General features: G+C 37.9%; 2 protein-coding genes across 2 annotated transcripts; both read right to left on the reverse strand.

Annotated features, from left to right (window-relative positions):
- Window positions 1–50: 50 nt before the first annotated feature.
- LOC112567673 (thyroxine 5-deiodinase-like) lies at window positions 51–1711 on the reverse strand. Its single transcript, XM_025244403.1, has one exon. The coding sequence runs from the start codon at window positions 1622–1624 to the stop codon at window positions 845–847; it is 780 nt and encodes a 259-aa protein (XP_025100188.1). The 5' UTR covers window positions 1625–1711; the 3' UTR covers window positions 51–844.
- Window positions 1712–4120: 2409 nt separating this feature from the next.
- LOC112567674 (coatomer subunit delta-like) lies at window positions 4121–11867 on the reverse strand. Its single transcript, XM_025244404.1, has 12 exons — window positions 11752–11867; window positions 11018–11057; window positions 10509–10732; window positions 10025–10204; window positions 9486–9682; window positions 8828–8922; window positions 8186–8258; window positions 7282–7447; window positions 6882–7029; window positions 6275–6383; window positions 5063–5270; window positions 4121–4764 (listed from the first exon to the last, which is right to left on the reverse strand). The coding sequence occupies exons 1-12, from the start codon at window positions 11752–11754 to the stop codon at window positions 4675–4677; spliced, it is 1533 nt and encodes a 510-aa protein (XP_025100189.1). The 5' UTR covers window positions 11755–11867; the 3' UTR covers window positions 4121–4674.
- Window positions 11868–12564: the final 697 nt, after the last annotated feature.

Here is a 12564-nt window from a genome sequence, read left to right on the forward strand (position 1 = left end):
GTATATGGCTGACTGACTGTTCAGTACTTGTATAAAATAACATTCTGATAGTGGTATGAGAATATTTTAATAAAGTTAATACAGTTTAATAAAGGCTGGCTGAAAACGTTTTATGAACAAAAACTCCACAGATGATGATTATAATGGAAGCACTAATTAAATAATGTTTCGATATTTTTAAAAATTAATTTTATACACATTTTTTAAAGCAACCAAAAAACTGCATAATGTGGCACAGATTTGATGCACACATTGTCTATTACATTTCTGTGTAGTAATGTATACAATAGTACAGTAAATGCACTTCATGCAATAGACTTAGTTGTCACTCCAAAATAAATCCACTTTTTTAAACTGTAGCAAACATGGACAGAAATCCCACATGGTTCACATTGTTATCAGTCACAAGCACAATGTTTCTGCCTGAGTCGTCATTAGTATGTGAAGCATGTGGTGATTCTCTCCCCAAAACATCAAAGAGCCAGATCATCCTGGCAGAATTCCAAAATACAATCAAACGTGGACATAAATAGAGGTAAATGTTTTATAACTATGCTTTCCTCTAAAACAATTCTGATTATGTATGAATGAAGACATCGTGAAACATCGTGCACACATTAACTACTAGCGGACACCCACAATTTTTCTGTCATCTCGCATCATAAGTGGTGGCTAGCAGCACTGTACAATAGGGAATATATGCTAAACAGATGCAGAATTTGCCAATGCCATGTACAGTAAGCATGTTGGAAATGAAAAATTATTTGATTATCTTTGGAGAAGTCAACAAAATTTTTAAGTCAAGAGAGCAAGCACCTAGAGCAGGACAGAAACTCTGTTGGTGTTAAGTCTCAAAAGTCTCTAAAGATAAGTTGGGCATAGAATATCTATACGTGGACAGCCAATTTGCAACTTCCTCAAGAGAGTAGCCTTGAGGGCCCCGCTCACCAGCATAAACCACACGACCATTTAACAAAACATACAACCGTTCGTAAAGACCACCATACAAAAAATTGGCTTGGTTCTGCATGGTATCCACCCACACAGGACAGGATGGGTGTGCCTCAACCAGCATCTGAGCAGCCTCAAGCCTTTCTGTCATTGAGCGGTGTCTCCTGATCGTGAAGGGGTTGTTTTTAAATGCCCATCCGTCTGCTGGATGGGCTTCTTCTATGTAAATGATCAGAAAATCTGCCACGTCACCATGCTGCTCAACTATAGCGTTGAAGCTTTGCAGGCTGGTGATAAATGGAGGTCAGGAGCAGCTGCCGAAATTTAAAACAAGTGGCCGGTTGTGCTTCATGGCACTCAACAGCGATACCACCTCTCCATTAAGTGTCTGAAGAGTCGGATTTGGGGCAAGATCATTCAGCTTTGCTTGGCAGAACAGGTCAATGTATCGTGAATGAAAGAACTGGTAAATGTAGGAGAAACTGTACATAGAGTCAACATAATCCTCTGGCTTCAAGGGTGTAGTTTTCATAACTGCAATCATCCGATCCTGTAGCTGCTGATGTTGTGAACCTGACACCTGCGCCAAGAGAAGAACTGAGGCCATTCGAGCTGTTATGAAGATGAGCTTCAAGAAATTCCATGCAAAGTCAATCTTCTCCTTCAGCCACATGATTATGACAGCAACTTTCCACTGATGTTTTTTTTTTTTTAATTTCAGCTCATTCACTTCTTCTGGAAATGAAAGTATTCAGTACATCAGTTGAGGGTGGGGTGAGACAGTGCCTACATTTAAAATCCAACAGTGGTAAAATGCTTTGCTTCTCAATCTCATTGCTTTACTGCAGGAAAAACCAAATGCTTTATGCTTTAAAAAAAATTATGACCTGTTGTCTTACTTATCCTAATACATGAGGTAAAGCAATTATAACAGGATACTAAAATTCAACCCTCCTGTTTATTTCAGAAATATATAAATTCATATATCATCATAAAGACTACATGCTGTCCCTTTAGGATTAGATCATGAATGTTACTTTTAGAGAAAAGCTGCATGAAAGATTTTGTTCTGTACTAGCATGGAATCCTTACAACAACTTTGTAAATGCCTATACACGACAAAAGTCCTTGCTGTTTGCTAATAACTGATCATCCTTTCAATGGGGCTTAGAACTGATAATATCACGCACTTTGAAGTCAACACTAACAACTGATGAGACGTGCTACTATGCTGAATTCAGAAAATTTCTTGTGCAGTCTTTCTCAAAAGACAAAATTCCTGATTCTACTTCTCATTTCCCATAAATGTGTTGATTGATAGTCACACACCTATCACACTCGATCTCCATCTGCCTCTACAGGTCAAAGGTTGCGCACTTGCTACAGTACCCGGAATAGTTTTGTCCTGATGCGATGACATCGTAAATGACCAGCTTAGTGAAGTTGGTGTTGTATGTCATGCAATGTGCTGCCAAGCCATACCTAGACATTCATAATACACTTTGTTTTGTGTGGACTGACACCGACAGTCGTGCTTCCGTCCTCTTGCTTACACCTTGATCCTGCCCCCTTCATTTGACTCCCACTTACCCCAGACTGCCATAGCTTTTCGTGCAGCCAGATAAGCTCAACAACATTTGACAAGTGAAAAGCAAGCTACTGAACCAAGCAATTCCTGCTCCCGACCACTTTGCCTGCCAAGCTTCAACCCCACAGGACTCAGTGGAGGTCGGTTGTAGCAGCTGTGACGTAGGCGCTTCACAGCAGTGCGAGGACAGGTGATGTGTGAGCACGAACTACGCATGAGTGTATGAGGCTATCAGCTGTGGAATTAATTTATCGTTTGTCAGCTGCGTACCAATGAGGTGGAGTTGTCGGGGTGGTGGTGGAATACAAACAGGAAGTCGTAAGCTCTGATCACACATCGAAACGTCTGAAGAACGCCACTGTCTGTCTCCCCACCACCTCCCTCCCAATAACAAAATCGGTGTCTGCGAAATATGTGTTGCTGTGTTTGAACGGGGAATATTTGATTAGGAAGCTTTCAGTTCCAGCGAGTAGCTACCAAAACCATTAACAGGGTGCAGCCTGTTGACGTGCATCATATCTACCAAAGGTTGACAAGACTATAGGAGCTGTAGACAACACACCTGGCTACCTGACATCACTGACGTCATGACGGCTGGATTAGTGTTGGTCACATTTGTCCCGTCGATCAATTGATTGAAAAGATTGAAAAAAAGAAAAAATACTGGCAGTCGTTTCTGTCCGTTTTGTATTTCGCTTTTACATTCAAAATAACTTTCTGGCAAAAGAATGGCACTTTTGTAGATTTGCTCTTTTGTTGTTTTTGAAATTGTTTCTTCATTATCAGACACAAGAACATGCTCTACACTTGTGTAATTCTTAGCCTGCTGTGAGATGACACGATCCCACTATTCTTTTCACCGAGCTTTGCGAACTGTTCTACACCTGATGACTCCCTGATTGTGGTTTCGAGCATAGCACAATAGTCCTACAAAGAAATTTAGTCGTCAATAAAATATGTTTAAGCCAATAATACTTTCACTGCTCAAACAACATCCGCACAAATGCATGTTTCAACTTACTTTATTTTATTGAAGAACCTACTTGCTTCTCATCCGAGATTTCACTGAGCAGGAGTTCACCAGAAATAGCCAGTGTTCAATGTTCTCATGTAATGTATTTTAGTTTATTTTGACCTGTCACAGCAGCGCGTTACAGATTTGTCCTGATTTGATTTTAAGATGATTACTTTAACTTCTTTAGCAAAGGGGAAATTAAAGGTTGTAGTTTCAGACCTGGATGAAGTTTTCACAATTGTTTGGGGTCATGTTATGCAGCGACAGCAACTAAGGCTAAATCACAGCAAAGCAGCGTCTTGTCGACATGCCACATGTAGTCACCTCACATTGAATTGACTGTAGGCGCTGTGTGCATGCATATTCATGAAGATGCATTTGACACCTACCCTACAAACTTGTGTCCTTGTGTGGATGTAAAGTGCTCCCAGCCCAGCTGGTGCACCATATTATAATTATTACTTTGGCTTTGTGTATGCACAAATTAAGGTTTAGAACAGATTAAGAGAAACAGAATGGAAAAAATAACTGAGCTAGCCAAAAGACACAACACTTGATCCATGTTGTATGATTCATAATAAAGTTTTAATGACGCCCAACTTGCCATCCCAAGACATGACACAACACCCAGTGCTATGTCAACATCTTCCAAAGTCAACAGTCACAGCTTAGTTCCTCATGGCATTTATAAAAAAAAAATTAAAAAAAAATTAAACACTTGACCTTAAATGATTGTAACAATGAAAAAAGGTCAATGTCTTCAGTTAGCACACAGGCTGTGCACAAGATGAAGCCCTTCCTAAATAACATTCAATTATTTTCAGTCACATGGCATCTGGCATCTTTACATCTAGCATCCATCATTTTGTGAGTAAACATATATCTCATATCAAAGCATGAAATAATGAAGTGTCGTAGGTCTGCAGACCAAAGAGAACACTTTATATAGAAGAATCGCCTATTCTGACAGAATTTAAATACCTGTATCCCCAAAACACCAATATGCCATCCTGACAGCATATCCTTACAGTTTTGTAAGTGTTTGATGCTTGTCAAACTGGAGCTCAGTTAAAGGCAAAGTGTTCTGTGTGATTTGTCAAATCTCTTAGCAGTGTCCAGCCTATACGATCTCATATTTTTCCACAAAGAATAAGACATCAGATGAGAATTTTTCCGGATGTCCATCATCAAGTTGTTGTACTTCTGTCACCTGCAAAGAGAAAAAAAGGATGTTTCATCATCTCTATTTATCCATGACGGTGAAACAGAATCCCCCTTGGTATGTAAAGTTCTGTCCCACTTCAACAATTTTACACATTTTTTTTTAGCAACTTAGTTCTTAAAAATCATCTTTATATGTTGCTAATAATGTTCAACAATAAATCACATACTTTCAAATTCCTCAACTTTTTTAGCATTTACAAAACAGAATTTGTGGGATTAGACTCAGTTTCAACAGTTTTGGCCATAGCCTCTGAAAATGCACTAATTTAAGAACACCTCCTGACCTGTATATCACAGTATGGTTTCTTGGAGATAAAGGTCACAGACAGAGGAAAAAAGTCATCAGGATGACCCCCATTGACCGTGAACTCCAAGCTGCCAGACTTGTTGCTTCCATCGATGAATGGCAGTCTCCACTGCAGCAGTCGCTTGTGAGTGTCATAATGGCTATCTCCGTCACAGTCTCCAACTATGGGGGAGCCCACACCTGACCTACATGGAAAAAATTGTAACATGACTTTCACAGTACAATGCAGTTACAAAAGTTACCCTCATTGGCATTAACCCTGAGCATTGCTTGTGGTCAGTATTTTGTGTAACAGAGTAAAGCTCAGTTACTGGATTTGACCCCAGTTAGCCAGACCTTATACAACCTTTCACACTGACATTTAACAGGCTGCACTCTCTCTGCAAAGATTTTGCTGGCATTTTTCACAATGACCAAAAGTGTTTTGGTGGGGATGAACAAATTTTGGAAAGAGAGGCTTTTCAGTTAAACACAATTTCAGCCCATTGAAGCATCAGTTTCAATGCCTCTTAAGATGCATACTGTTATGGCATTCTTTTAAGTTTTGGGGTTAAGAATCATGCTTAACTGCATCTATTTTTAGTGTTGAAATGAAAGCTCACAAAAACAAGGCACGGCAAACTGGTGATGCTGTTGTCATGCAATTTCAAAAGTATTCAAAATTAAGTTTGCACAACATGGCATTTGGATAAAATGTTGTACTGGCCCCCCTTCCCCACCTCAAAAAAAGTCAAAACCCCTCCTCACTGAAATCTTTACCAAGTACTCTCAAATAAAAGGAAAACGTTATGGCCTTTAACGGCAAGTAATTCACCATATCTAGGACATGGCATTCAGAATATGGAACCCAGTCCTTTTTGACAGCATTTAATCTTCTCTAAAAGAACGCGCACCCACTCACTGACTGCTAAAAAGAGGTAACTGCTGTCCAGATAGAGTGAGAGCAAAAGACCGGCAGGAGAGAAAGCATCAAATCTGTAACCTTCTACTATTACTCTGACCACACCAGCCACAAAGCCATGAAACATCCCATCCAGGGATATCAGGAATATTTCCACATAGATATTTCAAATCAACCATCTTCAACACATTATTGTCCCTAAGTTATTCTTCAGAATTTCTTTTGGGAACGCAACAAACATGTCTGACCTTATGATCAGACTAGCAGAGGTAAAAAAAAAAAACTCACGGGCAAGGAATGGAGATGCACACATCCTCCAGCTGCATGTCTGCTTGCTCCAGCTCGTACTCAATGTTCACTTCACAGCCACTCGTGCTTTCTGAGGGCCAGCAGTTGACTGCAAATGAACAGTCACAAGTACAGAAGGAATTAAACACTGCCCAAGCCTTCTCTTATTCAAGACCCTGCAATAAAAATAGGGCTGCACAGCCATCAGTCACATGCAAAAGCTAATTTACCCCTTCAAATCCTCCTGGTTCTATAGCTATTTCCAGTAACTCATTAAAACAAAAGCAGTATCAGATGTATGAAATGACTGTACCTATCACCAGGTAGTAGGGAAAAAACCAGTTACCCCCTCTACAAAATGTGAGAAAGAAGAATAATTCTAATTGATGGCATGTACTTTCTTAAGCTGTTTGTTTTTAGATTCAATAGAAAATATCTTGCCTTTTATCACATCTGAGCCACTTTTATTACATCTGGGCCACCTTCCTCACATTCATGTTGTTCTGCTTCCCTTCTGTTGGGTCACTACTTGCCTATCAGTCATGCTAAAAACTTTAAACCCAACAGCTAAACGTCTGAACTTAGTTAAGATCCAGAATTGCCTTACTGGACAGAGGGATAAGAGCTTCATCCTGTGTCTGCAGTCGCCATTTGAGGACACCTACATCCTGGTTCATTGGGAATGGCTTTTCTGGGTTCTTCAGGGCCACTTGAGATGAAGCAACAAACAGTTTTTTGTCAACGTTGGGATGTGTCTGAAACAGTAAAAACACATTTTTGCAGCAGTAAGATTTTGGAAATTCATTAAGCAAACGTATTATCATGAATTATGATTATGAATTATGAATGCACACAACTATTTCTTTGTAATTAATATTTGCAAACTATAAATACTTTGAAATGGTAAAATTTATAAACACACTTAGAAAATGACAGAAGCAGTATATAAAGCGTAACCTACCCATCGCAATATTAGACTTCTGAACTTTCTAAACATCTAAACTTACTTGTATTTGAATTCCCTTGGTGTCATTGCAGATGGTACACAGTTTAACCCGACCAACCCGATCGTCAGCTAGCCGCAGTTTCATGATACCATGCACCTCCATGTTCTGAAGGCCACCGTCACGACCTGCTGTCAGCACCAACTTTTCCTCAACGGTGACGTGTACACTGCAATTGACATGTTTAGCCCTTTTCACACTGCAGAAGCAAGTCAGATTATTGAAAAGGACATTAATAAAACTATTTACTGTCTTTCACTTGTGCCAGTTCACACATTCTATTACAGTAGTACCTAACCTTTTTTTGCTCAAGGGTCGCACTGGAGATGATATAAAATCTCGTGGGCCAGAACATGGCGGTTTTGCCAGAATCATGATGTTAAAAATGAAATTATATTGTCTCTGGTTAAATGAGAAAGCCGGATGAGGCACATTCGTGGAAAAGGTTGGGCACCCCTGCTCTATTACCACACCCAGGAAACAGATGTGAAAGTGATAGCAAAGGATCACAAATGGCAACGAAGTAACTCCCCATTTTCATTGTGTGAATGACACATTTGCTAAAAAAAAATTCTGCTGTCAATGTTGTAAAGACCAATGGCTATATGCTAACATTTTACCTGAAGATACTGAATGATACAGAAAGCCAGACTGAGATTTGTTTTAAAGAAAAAAAACAAATTAGTCCTAAAACTTTTACATGTGGCTGCTACAAAAGAAGTGATGAAAGCTTTTGTATATAAATCAATGTGAAAACTGTTGTGGTTTTGATTGTTTTACTATTATGGGGAGACTTTAACCTCTAACCACAGATGACAAATACTATAAAACTAATTCCTAAAGAAGTGATCTTAGAACAATTTTAAAGTCAGGGAAGGTGGAAGGAATCAAGGGTAGAAGCACTAACTTTTCTTGGTTTGCAGCAGGAACACTAGATTTGCTGATGGCACTTGAACTAGTTTTACTTGAATCCGCCACTTCTGCAAAAATAAATAAATAAAATAAATAAATTCAAGTATACAACTTTACATGTCTCATACAATCGTTCACATACAGACTACAAAACCTAAAAGGAATGAAAGTGATAGACCAAAGAAACAGGAAAAAAGCTCTGGAACAAAATATTTACTTCTCACACAAAAAAGTATACAGGGAATCATGGAGAGACATCCATCATATTTGCTGTGATGGCTTGCAGAATGCACCATAGCCTCATGGTGCACAAATCACTACAAAAAGGATGGTGGGGGGATGCCATATGCAGAGAAAGAACAGCATGCCTGACACAAGATCTGAACTCAGAACAGCCAAACTCACTGTATTGGTTACAGGGGCTAACTGTTGTGCAACCAGCTAACTGTTGCAAAAGGATGGGCAGGGGTTTATTTCAAATTCAGTACAACAGGTTCCTGGCCAATTTCCTTTTTATTTTTCCTTTAAAAAATCAGGCAATTTTCATTTGTAAAAGAAATTTTGTGAGATCAAACTGCACATGTAGGTCAACATTTTGATACATTTTAAAAAAATTTATTATTGCTGTAATACTTACTCTCCCCTTCCAGCTGAATTTGAGCAGCAAAGCTATCAACGTCCTTCTTCTTTGATCCCAGTTTAAGTGCTTTACTTGGTCCCGTTGACTTGATGCTGTAGAATACATCCACATATTATTTTTAACTCACTAGCCTCAGAAAAGGAATATTAAATGGTTCTGTTCACATAACGCTTCATAAATTACACCATTAGAAATAGCAGTAACAATGTTGATGTCTCTTTTATCTTCAGTCATGGCAAAAATGCTTCTCTGCTATATGAATGCCACACAAGAACAAAGTCTAGTATGATTTAGGGTTGTTCGTACCATATATTAGATAGAAATTATGAGCAATTTCCACGAGGCTGCTGGACACTGGCAGAAAATTTCACCTGTGTAACTGAAATGACCTGACTGGGCAATGTATTTGTCTGTGTGTGAAAGGGGTATCAGGAGTGTGGGCAATGATCTCTTCTGTTTGCGTTACAATGATAAATAATATATGGTGAACTTTGTTTGTATGCTACATTTTTGGAATGTGTTTTTCATATTTGACTTGTAAAGGCCTGACAGCAAAATATGTCTCTGAAAAATGAGACCAAGATGTTTTGTAAATGGATTGGTCTTACTTTAAAAAAAGAGACAGTGAAAAAGCACACCATTTATACACTCAAACCTTGATTTAGCATAAGATGATTTAGGAGGCTCCCCTGAAGACTCAATAACAGGAACATCAGTGCGGAAAGATGTCGGTCCAAAGCTTCCTCCACTTCCTATACCTGTGTTACGGCCACCCTTGTTCATTTCTCGGTTGCGCTGCTGTATCTCCTTAGCTTTGCGTCTCATGTTTTCAAGAGCCTCCTTTTCTTGAGTCTGCAGTGAAAAGTCATAAAGGGGGCAGTTAACACACTGGCTCTTTGCTATCAATAATGGTCATCATGTAAACTTTAATCACAACCCACCAAATCACTGATAGTCAAATTCAACAATGGTCACATCAAATTCATGATGTTAAAAAAAGCAGATGCAGTCTGTTAAATGGCAAAGCATCATACAGCAGGTACGAATGATCATCTTCTGAAATACCAGAAGCCCACGAAGTTTTAGATTTCAACAGATACAAGATGGACTACTCTATGGATTTCTTTACAATAAGGACTTAGCCAAGGTAATGCAGTGATATTAATGACAAGGGTAAAATCAGAAGAACCTTACCTGACGAACTGCCTGGAACACCTTTTCCTCATGAGAATCCATTTCTGTGAAAGTTCGAATCTGAGCTAGGTTAACATTTTCTCTATAACCAAGGGCTACAATCTCATCAAAAGCAAAGATGAGAGAAAATGCCTGCTCTGAAATCTCAGTCTCTTCCATGTTTCTGCAGTATTCAGGAATCTGAAAATTCAAGAAAAATTTATGATGTTCCTATTAATCATATATCAAATTTGAACTACTAATCTGAAAAAACAAATTCAAGCTAATCTCATGACAATATTGGTAATATTTTAAAATCTTTTAATCTGATTTAAAAATTATCAAAAAAAGATGCAATGAGATTACAGAGCAAGTTACTTTCATTGCAAAAAGAAAATATTCCCACATATTGTGTGTTTTAATTAAAAGGGAGAGGAACAGGATATCCAAGCATCCAAAACTTATGAGCGGTTGTATTTCATGCATTGTGATTTTATATCCTTACCACTTTAGCAAATAATCTGAGAGTCTCCAAGTCTTCAAGAATATTGCTGGCTTTTGTTGTTATCAACAAGACATACAACTTTTCCAGTGGCTGATAAACATATCGCACACTCTCTGTCTCAACAAAGGTGTGCTGCTTTCCTGTACTCATCAGTTTTGGGAAAGCTGCCAAAAGCCCTTCAATTCGGGAACGAGTCATTTCAACAAACTGCCGAGATATCAAAGCTGAAAACCAAACAATTAAATGAAGAGATCAAACATGCTTTAATGTAGACTATAAAAATCCATAACAGTTTCAGGTGAACAGAAAATTATAATCAAATAGAAGCTGAACCTCTTGTATATAAGGAGTCATATTATTCTACAAGGAAAACTTATCATCCTCAAAATTTTAACTTCACCAAGATTATGCACTTTTGAATATTTCAGTTGGGTAGCATATAATATTTATTAAACTGTTTTTAAAGAGATTTGAAAGTGCATGACTGTTACATATAAATAATCTCTTACCTTTCCCAGTGCGGTTGCATACTGCTGCTGCAAGCAGTACCTGCAGATGAGATATGTCAAAATAAAAGAGCAAGCAGAAAAAAGTCCTATGTCAAATACATATACTTTCATATCTAGAAACAGAATATATGGGAAAATTTATAAATCTATAGCGTACCATGTTGAACGAATGCAATACAACAGAGAAAAAGGTAAATTCTTATCAGTCTGCCGATACATACTGTAACAGACATTTCATGTATACTATAATCTCACCACACAATGTTTAATGTTCATGCATTTTTACAATTTTTAAACAAACAAAAATTCTTCGCTGATCCCACTGTAAACTATGTCAACTGAAAGCCTAGAGTTTGTTTTAGGGAATGGGAGATGATTGGAGGGGTGTTAACTGTTTATTTTCTAACTTACGTAGGAGAATATAAGCAGATCAACAGATCCACTAGCTTGTGAATTTAAAAAAAAGTCACAGAAAATAAGCGATAAACACAAAAGTATAAGTTTAATATTTTGTTGTTACAACTTAAGAAAGGGATCGAGCGTTTAATTGATGAAAACCTGAATTTTATCTGTTTATAGCCGCCTAATACCAAATAGCTTAATAGACCAGGGTACTAATATCTGCTGATACGCTTACTAATGAGTCAAAATCTACTATATTGATACTGCATTACATATGCAAAACATTCTCTGACACAAATATGTTTATGAAAAGAAGGTTGTGAAGACCATACCATTTTGTCCCCGTATTATGTTGCCAAGCGCTGTAACACTTCGGAACTTCCACTGTGTCAGAAAAATGGTGGGGATGGACACGCAGACGATATATTCATACGCATTTTCCACCATAAGTTATTAAGTTTAACGGCAAATTCAGTACTTTGACGATATTGTATAAAAAATATCGCATTTTAACTTACTTATGACAAATAACTTTTATTTTAAATAAACAATTTATATTTAAATAAGCTATATTTTGAGAACTATTTTCTTTGGTGGACTACTTATTAAAGGCGAGCAGCAAACTGTACTTCCGTAAAATAAGTGCACTGAACTGTACCGAGATGAATATATCACGTAACGTGTAAATATTTTGCCTGCTATTATTAATTTATACCAGTATGTGTTCATTTTTAAACACAATAAAATATTAATCCTTGTATGTCAGGAGATTTTATTTTATTTGGTGGGTAGGCTCCTCTCTCGGATTCGTGAGCTCGTGACACCGGTACGCGTTGCCAGGTTGTACGGGTAATCATGCATCATGCATAATGATATTAAATAATATAATCTTGTATACGATAACACGATAGTTGTAGTCGATTTAGTAATTTGTAGCAGATGACATTTGCTTTCTAATCTGCTTACTTAATAATCTTTCTATATTTTCCGACACGGAACCATCTATACATAAGCCTCGCGGCATGTTTACATCCTGCTGCGTTTTGATTGGCGAATGTTTCGGGCATTTACTGGGAACAAAAACTATTTTCTTCACAAAATATTTATCTTACAGTTTATTCTTCACTCCGTTATCTCGGCATTCT

The sequence above is a fragment of the Pomacea canaliculata genome, linkage group LG7 (genome assembly GCF_003073045.1).
Source record: "Pomacea canaliculata isolate SZHN2017 linkage group LG7, ASM307304v1, whole genome shotgun sequence".
In the NCBI taxonomy this organism is placed as follows: Eukaryota; Metazoa; Mollusca; class Gastropoda; order Architaenioglossa; family Ampullariidae; genus Pomacea; species Pomacea canaliculata.